The sequence below is a fragment of the Tachysurus fulvidraco genome, chromosome 5 (genome assembly GCF_022655615.1).
Source record: "Tachysurus fulvidraco isolate hzauxx_2018 chromosome 5, HZAU_PFXX_2.0, whole genome shotgun sequence".
Classification (NCBI taxonomy): domain Eukaryota; kingdom Metazoa; phylum Chordata; class Actinopteri; order Siluriformes; family Bagridae; genus Tachysurus; species Tachysurus fulvidraco.
Genome location: NC_062522.1, coordinates 29,920,510 through 29,939,385, shown reverse-complemented (window position 1 = coordinate 29,939,385; position 18,876 = coordinate 29,920,510). Strand labels below are relative to the sequence as shown.

Sequence of the window (18,876 nt, the reverse complement as noted above, 5' to 3'; positions counted from 1 at the left end):
AGAGAGAGACAGAGAGAGAGAGAGAGAGAGAGAGAGAGAGAGAGAGAGAGAGAGAGAGAGAGAGAGAGAGATATCATATGAACTGAAATGCTGCTGAACACCTCAGTGTATCAGAAATTCTTATAGCATCAACTATAATTTCGCTTTGGCCCTAAGTAGTTTGATTAAGTACTACAGCGCCGAGGGATTTCGAATGTCACACCTGCACCACCCACATTAGCATAATTCTGGCCATGAAGATAGCAAATAAGAGAGAACAGAAAAGAATTGGCTTACGCCCAACCAAATTAGCAACAAGTCGGTGTTATACCAGCAAATTACACCTATGCCTGAATGTAAATCGAGCCCTGAACAATACCGTTCCTAGAAGCGTCCTGTCCTACAACATTATGTCACAATGACAATAATTACAAGATGACAACTAGAAGGTTATACTTAAAGCTGATCGTGTCCACAGACTTGCCAATTAGTAACTGCAGTTGCAAGACGCCCAATGCTAAGATGGATACGCCGAGTGTTTCTATAGCTAGCAGTGTGTTAAACATCTTTTACTTACATTGAGGCCAATTTTCATGGCAACGGTGCTGAATACAATTAAACCCATTGAGTGTGTTATCTGGTTGTAGATTGCTAACTAACAGAGTTGGAGTTCCAAGTGATATGATAATTAACATATGTTTTTGAGATTAGTTTTTTCTTACAAAAAAAATGAAAAGAATTTACTCTTTTATTTATTTATTTATTTATTTATTTATTTATTTATTTATTTATTTATTTATTAATTATTTTTTATCAGAGGCCAAGAAATGGAATTCCCACCCGTTTTGCTGTTCCCATGTTCAGCATTGAACATCTTTGTCAAATCAGCGGTGGTTAATGTGAAGCTCATATGAAATTACACACTCGGAGCTTTGAGAATTTGTAGGAGTTTTTTTTTTTTTTTTTTTTTTATAAGTATTTAACTTTTTTTTTAGCCTACTAGAAGCAATATATTAATTAAAAGTAAATAGTAATATCAAACTCATTTCTGCTCTCCGAGATGTCTCAAGTGCTTGTTTATGAGCATCTAAAATTGGTGTAACTATTAAAAATTCTGTGTAAAGTTATCCCAACAGTGGAAAAAACATCTCACACTGGAAAATAACTCAAGTCCTGACTAAATTTGATCTCAGAGTTTCAGTGATAAAATCATTCATTTATTTATACTGGTTGAAAAGTTCTGATCAGTGTGAGGAAGCACCATCTTCACTTACTATGATTAGAAGGATGAAGTAGATGAAGTTGTAGAAGGAGTGCGCATCCATCACATAATACATGATCTCCACCCAGCCCTCCAGAGTTATAACCTAACACACACATTAACACATTAAAAGAGATACAAAGCCATTCATGGAAATTCTTATTCATCTGAGCCAAAGTGCTTGCCAGAGCTTTCATAACAGATGAAAGTGCTTCAGATTGTATAGTTTTGTTTCACTAAAACCTCTTTGTTTTGTGTTTTCCTGTGCTACTGCCTCAACTGTGATATTCCTTACATCAAGTCTATTGCGATTTATGTGTTAAGTCTTTGTTCGTTGTTTGCTTTTATCACGCTTTGCGATTCTATGTGCCGCTGACTGACTGTATCGTATTATTCACATCCGCACTTACAGCGAGGTGTCTGGAATGGCAGGAAGCATGAGAACACCCTGATGCTTTCAGCAAATCAAACTAACTCTTAGCTTATTTAGCACTTGCCTTGTAATTGCTTTGCAAATTAGCAGCTGCTGGCCACTTAAAGGATATTAGGTATAATTTAAAAAAAAAAAAGCTTTTATTGAAGGTTTAGTTCCACAAAGGTGGAAACAATAAATAAATTTTTAATAATTAAAAAAATATATTTTAAGTGCTACAGCACAGATTAAGCAAGCTTTTTTTCACAACTCCAAAGACCTCATAATGCTTTAAATCTTTTATCTGGATCCTAAATATTTTGCTTATTCATCTTTCCAGAATTGTTTAAACCGAATACAGACAATCTTCTTACTGATTCTGAAAACGATTGAGGGATGGGCTTTGCCTGGGATATTGGCTTTTACGGTGTTCTCAGTGTCATTGGTTTCCTAAAAAGTGAACCTTCATCCCAGTCTAAGTCTCCTGCAGACTGTAGCATGATTTTCTTCTAGGATTGCCCCTATATTTGGCTTCTTCCATCTTTCCCTCAACTCTGACTAGTTTTTCAGAGCCTACTGATGATGAGATGATGTGAATTATTGGGTTTCTGGCCAAATCCGCACTTTGTGCTGGAGCCAAAAAATTTTACTTTTGCCTTATCAGACCCTAGAAGCTTTTCCACATGTACACAGAATCTCATTTATCCATGTTTAATTCATTTTTTTGCCAATCTTTCTTCCATATAACCTAGCATTGTTGAGTGTCCAGGTGAGGGTTAGGGTTAACTTAGCAACTTTTTCCACCTGAGCTATCTATCCCTCCAACTTCTTCAGAGTTTATAGTCTCTGACTATAATTCCATCCTTACCAAAGTAAAGTCTTCTGGGTGAACAGAGGGCATATTTTTAATAACAGATAAAATGTTGAATAATTACATGTAATCCCAATTAAATACATTTTATTTCAAGCTTGTAAAACTACAAAATGTGTGTTAGGCTAAAAAAAACTGGCCTGGAGGTTTTATTTGGATCTTTCAATTGGATAAAAGGATTGTTTGCTGTTCATTCAAGTGTTTTCAGTAGTCATTATTAGATTATATATAAAGCTTAACATTTAACATAAGTTTTTATTTTAAGGTTTTTTTGAGGGACAGGAATAATAGAATTTTTACCTGAAAGATCACGATCCATGCATAGCCAATGTTGTCAAAGTTAATGGCCCCCTTGTGTGGGTTGGAGTATCCTGTGCGGCACTGGGTATAATAGCGGTTCCAGTTGACACAAAGGCCTGGAACAGCACCCATACTGGCATTCATCAGCGGATCAGCTGGCAAGCCAAGAGTCTGTAGGTGAAGAGCATCTTCCACATCTAAACAGCACTCACGGCCTCCTTCACGTCGTGCTGGGACATCGTTGCATGACATGATTCCGTTATCCTGAGGCAACGAGCAAATGAAGGGCCGCTCATCTTCCTCATCAGGGGAGTAGTAGGGAGCAGGCAGAGCCATTCCTGTTGAACTGTGAAAGAGATTTATGGACACAAATGTAGGTAAAAAATATTTAAATTGGTTTGAAATAAACGTCTTAGCATCTGTTAACAATGTGTAGCTTTGATACAGTTTTGTTTGTTCATGGCACACACAATATCACAATAACAACTACTTCTAGCATATAACAATAATGATTATACACCTAATACAAGCCAGTTTATATCCTATAAACCCTTGCTTACTGCCACTTTAAAATGAAAAGAGGAAATCAGGGTTTTGAGGAGTTAAAAATAACAATGGAACTCAACAGATTAACTTGTGTATTCGAAACTATTTAGTTCCTCATAAACTACCTCATAAAGTTCTACAGCTTATCGTATAACAGTAGTTAAAGAAATGAACAAGCAATTCAGGATAATTTCTCCAGAAACACAAACGTACAAAATCCCTACATGACCTGGATAATTATAGTTGACCCACTTTTCTCTTTAATACTATTACAGCGGCTATGACAGTTTGTAGAAATATTGAGAAAAGAAATGTAGCCTACAGTTACTTAAGGATGCAGTGGAAAGTAGAACTGGCAGGATCTTTGTCACGCATAAATATATCTGTTTATTTCAGGATCGTTGCATAGGTTAATTGCATAAGAACAACTTGGAAGTGCAGTTACAAAACAGCTTTAAAACAATCTGTTATTCCACAAGAAAGTGCGGACTAGACTTGGAGAGAAACCTGTAATGTCTGATTTTGTTGTGCGTTAACAGAGTACCAAAAAAATCTATTTCTGACCATTTTTCCAACCTAAAAATCATCTGTATAAACGTTTGAATAAAATTTCAAGCAACAACATTAGCATATTTTACAAGATTTCTTTACTTATAATGAATTGTATTTTATTTCTCTATGAGTAACCGAGTAATTTATTTTCGGTCTATAATTTAGGCAACAGGGTTGTACTTTCCCTGCGATCTCATCCGTCAAGAAAAATAAAGAAGAAAGCATTTAATTTTCATGAAATTGTTGAATATACACTTACTGTATGTTGAATGAATTTTAAAATAAATACAATTTTCTTCCCCTGTAAAAAACAACCCAAGGAAAAGAATGTTTCATGTGATGTTGAATGGATTCAGCAGTTTGGTTAATGTTTTCAGTTATTTATATGAAACATGGAAATGCCTGTAATAGAAAGTTGTATCATCTAAATTTCCCACAGACCTTGCAAGAAGAATAAAACTTCACTGTTCAAAAAAAAAAGAAAGAGGAAAAGTCCACTTATTCCTTTCTCCTTTATTTTTAATTAATGGTATTATGAAATTGACTAGATCGTTCTTAATGTACTCATGTCATTCATTCATTTTCTACCGCTTTATCTGAACTACCTCGGGTCACGGGGAGCCTGTGCCTATCCCAGGCGTCATCGGGCATCAAGGCAGGATACACCCTGGACGGAATGCCAACCCATCGCAGGGCACACACACACACACATTCACTCACACAATCACTCACACAATCACACACTACGGACAATTTTCCAGAGATGCCAATCAACCTACCATGCATGTCTTTGGACTGGGGGAGGAAACCGGAGTACCCGGAGGAAACCCCCGAGGCACGGGGAGAACATGCAAACTCCGCACACACAAGGCGGAGGCGGGAATCGAACCCCGACCCTGGAGGTGTGAGGCGAACGTGCTACCCACTAAGCCACCGTGCCCCCCTGTACTCATGTCATTTAGCAAAATTTTATTTAAAAGAAAGGTTACTGTTAGTTTTTTCTTATTATCATGTGGTAAAGCTTTCTTTTTATATTTTAATCTTTTGACTTAAAAACCCACCAACACAACAGACAGCACAGCGTTCCCATTTCTGTCCCAGACAAAACACCCCCTCACATAAAGAAGACAGACAAAACAAACATGACTGTTTTCGAGTCCATGATCTAGATAAAAGGAAGACAAAATGAGATCAAGAGAACACATTATAGCTTTGAAGCTACATCACTAATTCAGATGGACTGCACACAGTCTACCCCAATCCAGCATGGACTCAAACAGAGCTGTCAGTCATCACCATGTCATTGCACAGCAGTGTTTGGAGCACATTGGGGTCACTGAGGTATTGTATTCTCCAAACACATCAGCTTCAGAGCGTATGATTACTCAAGATGAGACTTTAATTTTATAAAACAGGCAGAAACAAGTCAATCAAGATATAAAGACTCTGTGATCGGGCTGGATTGGAGCACATATCATTAGAGACTGGGGGAAAAAGAAGCCATTCAATGCACAGCATTTGAAATATGTATGCAAATGGTGTCAAGCTAAGCTCTGTAAAATCAAGCATTTTGGCAGGATATTACAAAAAAAAAATTTGCAATGGCAGAAAATAGCATTAAAAATGCATTTTATGTGACTTAATCAGAATTTTTCACTCAGGACTCTTAAGTATCATGATTGCATCCAGATTATCTTAAAAATACAAAAAATAAATAAGTATAAATACAAGTAGAGAGAAGGAATGAGATACGGTTTTATACACCTTTAAATACATACAGCTTCCAAGCAATAATTTACTGTATATTGCTATCGTTTGCCACAAATGTCCCCCATATCAGTTTTTAGGCTTAAATTGGATGAATTTATAATGTGCCAAAACTTGGAGGATTGGCTCATGGTATCAGTATGTGATATTATTTCAAATTTACATGCAGGTATAAAAAAATGCTTAAATGATAGATGCAAAGTCTCTGCAAGTAGTTTTATATATATATACACACACACACACACACACACCTATCTCTGATGGCCGATGATAAAATAGATTGCTTGCGGTTCAACAAAGCAAGAACAGGACACACAAATTGCCTACATAATTGCAGTGAACTTTAGGCTGCTTTGATTCAGATTTACCCTTAAAACATAGAGACCTTTTACATGACACAGAGATTGTAGTCTATTTAGTTCCCTTCGGATCTCACAAACACACCATATCTTCATCTATCTTTTTTAAATATTGTACTCCATCGTGACCATTACGCAAGACACATCAAGGTCAGAACAACAATTTACCCATCAGACTCTTCACTGCAACATTACCCTCACACTGTGACGTACTGGCCAGACAAATGGAAATGAGAGAAAGAGAGAGAGAGAGAGAGAGAGAGAGAGAGAGAGAGAGAGAGAGAGAGAGAGAGAGAGAGAGAGAGAGAGAGAGAGAGATTAATGCAGAGACACATCACAAACTTCTTGCAACGTTTTGCTCCAGACACACACCACAGCATGAATGACTAGAGCCCCATTATGCTTTCTGCCTCATTATACACAGACACCCAATGAAGGGCTTCAAGAAATATTTTTTATCCTCTGAGCTGAGGCCAGATTTGTGAAACACCAATGCACCTACTCAAATAGCAATGCACCAAGAGTTGTGTTAGAATAGAACCAACTTGGTTGAGCAACCTTCTACAATAATAATAATAATAATAAATAACCCTAATGCATTTAATCACGCTGTTACCATGATTGACAAATTCTATTATTAAATACTTATTTCAGACTTTTTACCGATAAAGAAAAGATTTTCTTCCGTAAAAGTAGAAGGTGCTGCTACCCAAGCAGTACAACCATTCCAATCATTCTATTCCAGATAAATGCTAAATCCTTCGCTAACCTCACATACAGATAACAATAGCAAAATACATACAAAACTAATTCGGGTGATTTACATTTATTCATTTTTAAGGTGCTTTTTATAAGTGAGGTGAAATCTAATGTTATCCTCGATTAAAGCGTACAAGGATTAAGGACCTTGTTCAAGGGCTCAATAGTTGCTCTCTGGAAGTTCAGGGATTTTAACCCACAACTTTTTATTTTGAACTAACATCCTGTTTAGGCTGCCCTGAGGGAGTGAATGAAGAATGAATGAATGACCATTTTATTTACTAATACAGCTTTATGAAGGCTTTTGTGGATAGTTCTTATGGTCATTAAGATTGTTGAACCTTGGAGTGAATGGATATGGATGATTCCAACACGATGCAATGCACTGTTGTCCCATCCAGGGTGTATATTATTCTTATGACTGGGATAGACTTCTGAAACACTGTAACCCTGAGCAAGATAAAGTAGTTACTGAAGAGAAATGAACAAATAGATTTTCATAGAGTCTAGCATGGAAACACTCTGTTGTTCCCCCATAGGAGCCAACTTAGAAGACATTTAAGATTCTAGATATAACGTCTTTTTTTCCCCAAAAAGTCCCTGTTTCCGTTAACTTTCCAAAAGAGAATAAAAGATGAATTGGAAGAAAATATTAACAGTGGTTCATAGACAAGAGTGTTCAAAATACATTTTGGGTCCATATATTTATGCATTCCCTGCGGGCTCCATTCCCCTTTACTTGAACAAATTTTTAGCTCTAGTCCCTTGAGAATTCGCTTCACCAGGAGCTCTGGTTATGTAGTTGGACCACCTTCCCAACTCCATCCACTGTAATACCTCTTGTTCATAACTCTGTACTTGCATTACAAATTCAGATGTAGCATATATGTTCTGATTAGCATATTCCTTACTGTGCACCCCCTTCAGAGCCATCAATCAGAATCACCATTACCGTGCTTGCTCAGGGGGGAGCCAAGTTCTGGAGGGCTACTTGAGTACTACAATCTTAGCAAATATATCCCTGCCACATGTGCCAGCTGTGCTCGGTAAAGGTCTAGCATATCATCCCGGACGTATTCCTGCCTCATATCCAGCGTTCCAGGAATAGGCTCTAGAGCTACCGTGATGAATGTATGAACCTTTCATCTGCTTGAGGTAATAAAACATGATTTGTTCACATGATTTAAATACATTCTGATAGATACTAGATGACAATCTGATCATAAAGCATTAAATTTCAAATATCCGCCATCGCTGACCAATGAAAACACATATCTCTTTTTTCCCTTTTTTGGTTTTCCCTATTTTTCATTACAACAAATGTGCTAGCAGCACAAACTTACCTACCTCTTGCAGCAGCAACCTAAATGACCGCTGGATGTAAAAATGAAAAAGAACCACAACACTGCTTTAACTGATATGTACTGATATGTCATTGACTGCCTGAAGAGCAAAATATGTCAATTAATTGTGACTTGCTGGAATCCATTACATGGAAGAAATCCATGTTTGTTGGTGTTTATTATGTCTCATACAGTTACAATTTAAAAATATAAAATTATAAAATAAAATATATTTTTTTTTTCAGGGGGGCACGTGGCTTAGTGGTTAGCACGTTTGTCTCACACCTCCAGGGTTGGGGGTTTGATTCCTGCCTCCGCCTTGTGTGTGTGGAGTTTGCATGTTCTCCCCGTGCCTCGGGGGTTTCCTCTGGGTACTCCGGGTTTCCTCCCCCGGTCCAAAGACATGCATGGTAGGTTGATTGGCATCTCTAAATTGTCCGGAGTGTGTGAGTGAATGAGAGTGTGTGTGTGTGTGTGTGTGTGTGTGTGTGTGTGTGTGTGTGTGTGTGTGTGTGTGTTTGTTTGTGCCCAGCGATGGGTTGGCACACCGTCCAGTGTGTATCCTGCCTTGATGCCCAATGATGCCTGAGATAGGCACAGGCTCCCCGTGACCCGGGGTAGTTCGGATAAGTGGTAGAAAATGAATGAATGAATGAATGAATGAATGAATGAATAATTAAAAAAAAAAATTAGCTGTTTTAAAATTAACTCTATAAAATTAAATATAACATGTGCCTCTCTTTTTTTGTGCTTCCCGAAATACTGTTTTTTTAATCAGCATTTGGAAAGAGACAGCCCCAGAGATCAGACAGCAGATTAAACACGTTGATCAGAACTGGATTACAGCACACGTCATCTACAGATGAAAACCGAACAAAAGCAGCACCTCAAAGCACAGGTGTCAGCAACTGAACGCTATATGCAAATCACATCAAGATAAGCGCGATTCAACCTAATGGCATTTGATCTACAGCTACAAAGATGCAGCTTTTCTTTTCTTTTTTGTATTATTCAGAAAGCAACAAATTCGCTGATCAAAGGAGGAAAAAAAAAATCTGGTCTCTAAAACAGTGCCAATTATAAACCTGTGAATCACAAAGACATATAAATGAGAGGCATATAAATGATCCTTTGCATTAAGAAAAAAAAAAACCACTCAATATCAACAACAATGCAGATGGAACAAATTGAACTACAGCCTTTATAAAAGCAAACAGCACTCTAGAAATGGAGCAGACTTCATAGATCATGGATGTCATAAGCCGATCTGGAAATTTTGGACAGTTTCACAGGTCTAGATACCTAAATCACTTCAGAAATGACTTGACTGTAATTAGCTGAGGAGCTTCATCAGGTTTGCTGTATTAGGGAATGCTGAAAAGTGTCTGAAGAGATTGGTTCATATTATGATGAAGATACAGCCACACATTGGAATCCAAGACAAAACTCTCAGAACTTACAGAATACTATATAGTGGGATGGGAATCATTCAGTTTCTCGTCTGTCAGTCATAGCGACGTTAACCAATCGTAGGAGTAGTTGAACGTATGAATATGATACTGCAGCATTTCCAACAAAAGCAATTGGCTGGCTTTGGATGACTCAGAGGAAGCATATGTTAACCTTCAAACAGTCGGTCGGTAGCTGGCGTATGATGGGAGGAGCTAACTGGTTAATGGGAATTGGCCAAGAATAAATTTGTGAGAAAATGAGAAAAGAATGAAGAATATAGAATAAAAATCCATAAAAAAATCCATTAACAATGATGACGACTCGGTAAGCCGTGAATTTAAATACGACGTACTGTAATAAAGCAATTTTGAGTTTCTTATTCACATTTGCATCTGTTTAGAACAAATTCATTGCAAATTCAATGTATTGACATTCAATTACTTACTCAATCCTGGCAAATATACTTTGTCCTTTATATTATATATCACATATTTAATTTTTACTTTAACGTTTCATCAGAAGAGAAGTGTGAAACCAGCAGGGTAAACATCAGCCATTAGGCTAACGTTATAAACGACTCCGAAAAACAAATGAACCCAATCCAGAGACACTAAGGCACCAGACCAAATCATATTAACTCCCACTTTCGACAAGGCACTTATACCCTAATACACTCCATCCACTACTTTTACGGCTGACCCGGCACTCGAAAATATCAAATGTATGTCAATAAAGAGAAACATAAAAGAACTAAATACAGGATCTCATATCCACATGTATTATATGGTATACAACTACAAATGTAAAGTACCAGCTGTTGGCATGGGAACTGGAAGAGATGAAGAGACCGAGGCTCGTAATATTGACGGAACCTGGGAGACGAGAGAAGAGAGAGAGGTTGTATGAAACGGTAGGTTTAGACTAAGGAAGTGATTTGCATTTTTCAAATTTAGATTTATAATCACGCTTTATTGAGCTGGGAGAGGAGGTTAAATAGAAGCACTTCATCTGGAGGTAGCAGGAGTGAGACAGAGAAAGCGAGTGTTCTTGAAATACAATGCAATTAGAAATATATTCTCTTGGACAAAAAAAAAATTGTGGTATCCGCCTTGAGGAGTGTACTGACAGTGATAGACGTCTGCACGTTCACGTCTGCCGGAGTGACGGGATTCAGCCAGCAGCAACGTTTGTGGTGTCTTTCCTGTCACGATATGAGGAACAACCAGTAAAACAAGGCAATTCTCATGCCTTTAATAACTTTGCTAGCAAGTTTGTTTCTCATTTTTTCCATCAGCCTGAGGTCAGAGACATTGTTCATCACATAGCTGTTTGCATAGGAATCAGGATCCTCATTTGCCTTAGACACCTTTTTGATGAATTCGCATGTTATACGCAGCCCCAAAACTGAAGATTTCTAACTGAGGAAAAGTTGTCGAGTAAACTAAAAGCAGCATGAATTTGGAGACGCTGTACGTTTACAAGCGTTTACACAAGTGTGCACAACCTGGAAAGAGAAAATCGTTAGGCCACTAGCTACTAGTCCACCTGCTAATCAGCGAATTGGAGTTTTTAAATTAATACGAAAATAATACGAAAATAATACGACTAATAATACGACTAAAACATTAAAACTTCAAAACATAATTTTAAAAATCTGTCTGATGGCTCCAATTAAATACTTTTCCATCAGGACATGACTGATTTAATACTTTCTGAGAGTCAGCTCCTTCTTTATACAGTCAGAAATTATTCAGTGTGGAATCGTGAATGTTTTATAGAAAACCCCCTAAAGTGTTTTATTCCCTGTTTATGCGATGATTATTACAATTCTTATTAATCAAAAAATTATTATTATATTGTCGAAGACCTATGAAACGAGCCTCTTGTTTTAGTTCCTCTTAATAGATTTTTTTTTGTGATTGCTGTAACTATTATTATTATTATTATTATTATTATTATTATTATTATTATTATTATTATTATTATTAATCGATAATAATAAATGTGATTAATTAATTAATTCTTCTTCTCCTTATTATTATTATTATTATTATTATTATTATTATTATTATTATTATTATTATTGTTGTTGTTGTTGTTGTTGTTGTAAGTGTTATTATTTTAACAATATATACTATACAGACCAAGCATATACGTTTGGGTTTAGACATACTGAGTGTATAATTTTGCTCATATTATGTATAAACAAAAAAAAAATTCTTTGTTTTTTTTTTCAGAAAAATTACAAAAACAGGATTCTTTTTTAGACTCCGAACATTAAAGACGCATATTTTTAATTACAAGTTACTTGCGCTCTGTTAGGGCATGTGGTAGCCTAGTGGTTAAGGTGTTGGGCTACCAATTCGGAAGGTTGTGTGTGTCGATCCCAGGTTCACCAAGCTGCCACTGTTGGGCCCCTTGACAAGGCTGTTAACCCTCGATTGCTCAGCTGTATAAAAAAATAAGCTAATGTAAGTCGCTCTGGATAAGGGTGTCTGCCGAATGCTGTAAATGTGTATATATATAAACCACACACAAAGCTAGTATAACAGCTTCTGCTGTAGGAAACGAATCAGCATTGAAACCTTTTGACCAATCAGAGTCAAAGTTGAATACTTGTGCTTAAAGCCAAGGAAACCAATAGCAAAAGCTTTTTCTTTTCAAACCTATTTAATCCAGGGCAATGGAATGTATTTTTCCTCTCTGCTCCTTATCAGCCTTAATTAGACCATTTAAAACATTCCCTTTAAATTCCTTTCCTAGTTTGTTTATGATGCAGGGAGACCATACACATAGCCATCTTCGTCCGATTGTCTTTTTGTCGTCGACTGTTTTTAAAAAAAAACATGCTAATCACTAAATATGGCAAATTAATGCAACTATTAACTATCTTCATGAAAGTCTTTAGAAACTCTCCTGTTTGTAATTTAATGTATGCGTCAGGGTTCGATAGGGTAATTCCCTGCTGAAGCATTAGGGAGCGTCTGTTTTGCACCATAAGTTTTTTGTTTATTTTCTATATTCAAGTGTCTTTGCCCCAGCTTTAGATTCCTTTCTACCGCTGCACGCCTGTTTTCTTTGTCTTTAATCACTTTTCCTATTTTTTTCTGGTGCATTATGCATCGTATCGCGGAATCCTCGTCTTTGAGTGGATGGCTCAAGTTCTGTATTTTGTTCTTTGTTTCTTTGTTCCATGTTTAGTATTCTGTTTCGAGCTGTGTCACGTACTAAATTCCCATACCGTTCCGTGTTTTATGTTAATAAGCCGTGCCTATTTTGCTATCCCTATATTTGCGTCTGGATTGTTACCCAAGGATGCACCCTATCACCTGACAGTATCTATCTCTGCACTTCTGTAGCCTTGTGGGTCCATTGGCCTACAAGGTTCTTCAGTAATTCAGCTACAGAGACTTTTTTTTTCCAAAAAGCCAAAGACAGAGATCAGAGATTAAAGAAAAATATTAAATCGCATTAATCGTAACTGTGATCATGCTATGTCCAATAACAAAACAAATTTAGGTTTAGTTTGTGATGATGATGATGATGATGATGATGGTGGTGGTGGTGGTGGTGATGATAATGTATAACAGCCCAGCTCAGGGTAGAGGTGAAAGGTCAGACTCACAGAGTGAAATTCTTATCAGGATAGCAACGGTTGCGCAGAAGCCCCGCCCACAGCTGTACACCGATGATGCCGAAGATGAAGAAGACGAAGAAGCAGAGCAGGAGCACGTTGCCCAACATGGGTAGGGTGTCCAGTAGCAGGTTTACTAAGATTCTCATACCTACACACACACACACACACACACACACACACACACACACACACACACACACACACACACACACACACACACACACGGGTTTATAGGTTATTAAACTTTGCCATAAACATGTTTAGTGTACATTAGGAGATTTTAATTCTTGAGAATTAATCTTGAGATTCTCGATTTCTTTGTAACATGGTTTAATCTCTAACAATCACAGAAAAAAACAATCCGAAAAATCACCAGGACATCTGTCATGAAAAGCTGGCAGCAGTCGATCTAAATAAATTAAAATCCCTCGGTGACTATGATCGTTGTCTCAATGCTGAAAAATGACTTAGGAATTTATCAGCAAACTGGACTTAAGGGAAATAAGAAAAGGCTTTTAAAGTGGAATTTTTTTTTTTTTTTTATCTTTTGGTTAAAATGCCTTGTACCCTTCATAAAAATCAGAAAAAAAAAATGTCCTTCGCAAACTATAGGACAGATTTATTTAGTTATTTAATGATAACATTTTATCACCAGAATATAAGTACAGTATGTGCCAAAAGTTTTGACATTTCAATCTTAATTTAAAAAAAAAAAAAAAAAAAAAAGATTTAATTTTATTTCTGTTTTCAAGAAAATATATTGTTGAATTTAAGCATGTCCTGTTTCCCCAGGTTGTAAGATGAACATAACATATGCATCCTCTTGTCATCCATCTATCGCCATGGGAACAAACAAGAAATGAGATTCATTACTTTCAACCTTCTTATAGATATAAGGATGCACAGCATTAATTAATACCCAAATGAGACACTGGAATAGTTCATAATATAATATAATATAATATAATATAATATAATAGATAAAAGTGAGAATGGTTGAAGTGCCTCATGAGATCCTGGAAAGTTTGCTAATAATTGATTTAAATTTGCTCGATTTATCACTTTGCCTGTATTATCTCATTTGTAAGTCACTATGCATACAAACGAAGCCACAGATGATAAGACGTAAATGTTAACTTAGTTCATAAAATCATTTCTGGAGTTATCAGGATGCATCTTCTACCCTGATGTGACGTCTAGCCCAGACCAGAAAATCCACTCCGCTGTCACATCAGCTAAGGTATGATTAAGAATGAACCTGAATCAACGTTGGCTGGTGTGTGTGTTTGTCTGTGAGGATGAAGATCAGCAGGTGCTTTCCAGATCCCATCTATCAGATCTGAGAGCCAAAGCCAGCCTTAATGCCCATAATTCCCATAATGGCTTAATGGCACTTATTCGCAGCTGTTTAAAGCAGAGAGGTCAGCCATGTTTATCCTAATGGCACACAGAGCACATGCCAGAGGCAGGGAGTTAATGACAAAGACCAGGAACAAAAATGTTTAAAACGTGCCCTCGCGGTCAACCAGAGTACATCACTAATCTGTAAATAAAGCCTGTTTTACTCCAGTCTAGCGAAGCTGATTCTACTGCTAGGTGAAGTCATATATGTTTTGCTTTAATGAAACATAATGAATTGGATTTGAATTTGAAGTGTAAAGGTCTATGCGCTCCCAAAGAAATTCCAGCCTTGGTCAATTCTATCTAACATTTAAATACAAATTCATATACGTACAGGGCAGAAAAACCCTTATAAATGTCCTCCGGAGAGCCGCATCGATGAGTACGAGCTTCCATGCTGCAAACGCTTGGTTCCAAAATCAACCATTTCATCCCAGCTGCCGGCTCAACCACCCAACTTCTTTGAATGAATAAATAAATAGTACAATATACACAGGTTCGATATTTTCGGATGGATTTCTTTTCATTATCACTATAATATCCTAAACAGTATTCAAGTTGGAAATGTACTGTTAGAAATGAATTGTTAACTGAAACACGTGATGTCTAATGTGTGTGTTGTTTTTTTTTCAGAATTGGTCCCAAGATTTTTTGTAGATTTGTGCCCGAGACGTATCATGTGACATCATCACAACCCGCGTTCAATCGAAGCCGTCTTCGATTCGTGTGTGTCGAAGATTTGAACAGCTATAGTAGAAAATAATTGCATATGTGTCTTAAGTGGTAGAAGTTAAAAAGTAAAATCATGTGCTTTTTGCTTTTGCTCATGTAATTTGTCCACAAAATAAACAAACAAACAAATAAATAAATAAATGAATGAATGAATGAATGAATAAATAAATAAATAAAAATGCGGCAATGCTAATTAATTAGCATAAGGCTAAATAATTGTTGTGTGAAACACTATCTGACTAAAAGTATGTAGAATGCTGATCGTCATGATGGTTAGCGGTGGCTCAAGTGGTTAAGGCTCTGAGTTGTTGATTTGTAGGATCCAGGTTTAAACCCCATGCACTGACAAAGCTGCCACTGTCAGGCGTTTGAGCAAGACCCTTAACCCTCTTTGCTCCAGGGATGCTGTATCGTGGCTGACTCTGTGCTCTGACTCCCAACCTCAAAAGTTGGGATATGTGAAGAAAGAATTTATTCCCTTGCCCGTCCCGCATACACTCTGCTGCCCGCTTCGCTCTCAGTGCACATACTGACAAAGCACACCGGCGCACATGACAAGTTCTTTGCTGACCTTGAAAATAGAAGCTGAACAATAATCCAAAAATGTTGGCTTAGGACCAAACTAATTAGTAATACGCTGGTCCAGTACGTATGGTACAATGTGGATAAAATACTTTTACAGTACAGTAATTTTAGGAGAAAAACTGTTACAGGCGACTACAGGACTGAGGAACAGTAATCCCCAAAGGGTGCTAACTAATCTTTTGTAGACTTTTCTTGTTTGAGGGGAAAGTGGAATTAAAGTGAAGTCGTTATACAGTTTGTTCTATAGGAGGCTTATCTTTTCAGCAGAGAGAGAGAGAGAGAGAGAGAGAGAGAGAGAGAGAGAGAGAGAGAGAGAGAGAGAAATAGCTGACTGAATTAAAAACATGGTCTTTTATTGACATGAAAGAACCCACATAGAGACCGCAGCACAAAGTTCAACACGAATAAGACATGGATAAAAGAAAAGAGAGACGTTTTAAAACTAAGAGCAAGGTTTTTGTGCAAAAAATGAAACAGTGAAAAAAATAATTCATATTAATTCTGTAATTGAGTTTAGGAACTTTAACACAATTAGTCTCTGACATATAAAATGGTTTGTTTGTGTATTTCCAAAGCCCTGAGTTCACTATGAAAAAAAAATCTTAATTAAAAATGAACTAAATGATTCATATTTATTTATTTTATTTTTTTAAAGGATCATCACAGCACATGGCATTTTAGTTAATAGTTATAAAGTCTGGAATTGTTAAGGAAATTAAAGGAGGGGTGTACGTTGTTTGAGAAATGCTTCAGAAAACTGAGTCGGGCCGACTAACAAAACAAACGTGTAGCCAATGAGCAGAAAGGAGTGTGTCTTCTCAATATGCGGCGGAGAGAGTGTTCAGTGGCCTCTGCCGTTACCTCTGCCTCGGGTTCTAGGTGTTTAACATCGTCTTCCACGTGAAATGGAGCTAAACCTTTCACGGAACAACACACAAGACTACAAAAATAAATTTGACCTACTGTATATTACCATTGTATTACTCATTGAGTTCATTTATTGATAAATATTCCCTCGGACAGCTGCCCCAGCAGGTTCCGCCATAATGGTCACCTGGGTTGTGTATGTGTGGGGCGGAGCTATCAAAACAGGGGTGACACCCATTTGGGTTAGGGGCGTGTTTGTTTTGGTGTTTTCAAATGTCAACATTGGATTTCAGAGATCGTGCACCCCAGCTTTAAGGAAAAAAAAAACACAAAGGATGAGATTTTAATTAACGTTCACCTTGTGAGAAATTCCTGGCAGTGATAGACATCTGCACTCTTGGTCATCTCTAGTGGTTTTCTGACTAGGGCTGAGAGCTTTGTTTATGTGCTAAAAATGACTCCCTTTTTTTAGTCGTCGGTCTCCTGGCTCCACTGTCCGTGCCAGTCTGTGAGCAGAAGAATATGTTTCTCAGCCCAGAATGGCTGCTGTCAGAAAATTGGCTTTAATTAAATAGCTGATTGCTTTTATTTATTTATTTTTTTTAATAAGCATCTAAATAAAGCCGGGGGAATTACAGCAGCTGGGCTCTGAACCAACCAGCCTCAGACTTTACAGTGCAATAAAACATTACAGGTCAGCACACTGCTGCTGTCTCACTAATCAAAGTTTGCTTTGAAAAGTTTGGGACCAGATTGCAGCCGACCACAAAACCGACCACTATTAATAGGAAAAGCTGGGACTGGGGCGAATTTGTTTTAGCTTTAACGATCAGATTGTTGGTGAGAGACAATGTGGGTTTTGCTGGATTTTAATTTGTGCTTTGTGCTTTGTGCTTCAGACCTAACAACCATATTATTCCAGAAGCCTTTTGTTTACTGCTCTAGTTCTCGTGTCCATGATCTGAATCACTAAATCATCATTTCTACTCCTTTTTCTTCACATGAATTTTGTTCTATCGGAGCCCTTACTTCTGTATATAAAATATACAGTCGATTATCTCCATTTCCAGAAATGATTAGTCTTCTACGGAGTTAAATAGGGCGTTCGTTTATGAAAGTAATGTTTTGTGTTTTTGCCATTAACAATAATTTGATTATAAATATAACAATAAAAGTCATTAAAATACTTGAGTGTAGTCGTTTCCAATAAAAGACAAAGTGATTACCTGCATTGTCAGACATATTACTTTCTTAATAAATGATTCTTAATACAGGTAATCAAATGAAAGTGACTCACTGTTCCAGAATGAAAACCACATGATTTTACACTTTAGTACACATGAAACACTCAAAATCAACGGTAAATATTTATGTGTGTAGAAATGATTTGTTACTGAATGACTCGTTTGTGTGTACATAAAACACACAAACACAGAAATCGCTCGTCGTTCAAGGAAATACAAATGACGCCGTGTTTTAGAATCATATTCACATGACTCATAAAAATACATGAATCACACTCATATGATTGGCAAATGAATGTGACTCACTGTTCCAGAATGAAAACCACATGACTTTACACTTTAGTACACATGAAGCACTCAACCGAGTATATGTAAAAATCAACAGTAAATATTTATGTACGTGTAGAAATGATTCGTTACCGAATGACTCGTTTGTGTATACTGTACATAAAACAAATCTGATTCACAGAGATGACTCTTCATTCAATGAATCAAATACAAATGACTCTGTGTTTTTGAATCATATTCACATGACTCATGAAAATACATGAATCACAGTGATATGATTGTGACAGGAACATTTTTAGCTACATTATTCAACTAAATTTACAAGTGAAATTAAAGAAAGAAACAGGATTCGTAATAAAAAAAAATAGAAATAAATAGAACGAACGCTTTAGGGATAGAAATGGACATGAAGATGTAAGTGTGGAATTTAAATTTGATTCACTACATTAAAACTGCATTCACTGTATCATTACTGGATTGAATTCATGGAGTAAAGTAACACTCTTTGACACCTATTACAG

The 18,876-nt window shown here is 36.8% G+C and overlaps 1 protein-coding gene across 2 annotated transcripts in view; it reads right to left on the bottom strand.

The window, feature by feature from the left end:
- The window catches only part of cacna1ia (calcium voltage-gated channel subunit alpha1 Ia), a 203,121-nt gene that overhangs the window by 62,808 nt on the left and 121,437 nt on the right, over positions 1-18,876 (bottom strand). For both annotated transcript variants that reach the window (XM_047814307.1, XM_047814306.1), the window contains exons 6-8: positions 13,227-13,386; positions 2,824-3,169; positions 1,254-1,346 (exon numbers count right to left, since the gene is read on the bottom strand). In XM_047814307.1, coding sequence (XP_047670263.1) covers positions 1,254-1,346; positions 2,824-3,169; positions 13,227-13,386 — 599 coding nt within the window. The remainder of the gene's footprint in view (positions 1-1,253; positions 1,347-2,823; positions 3,170-13,226; positions 13,387-18,876) is intronic.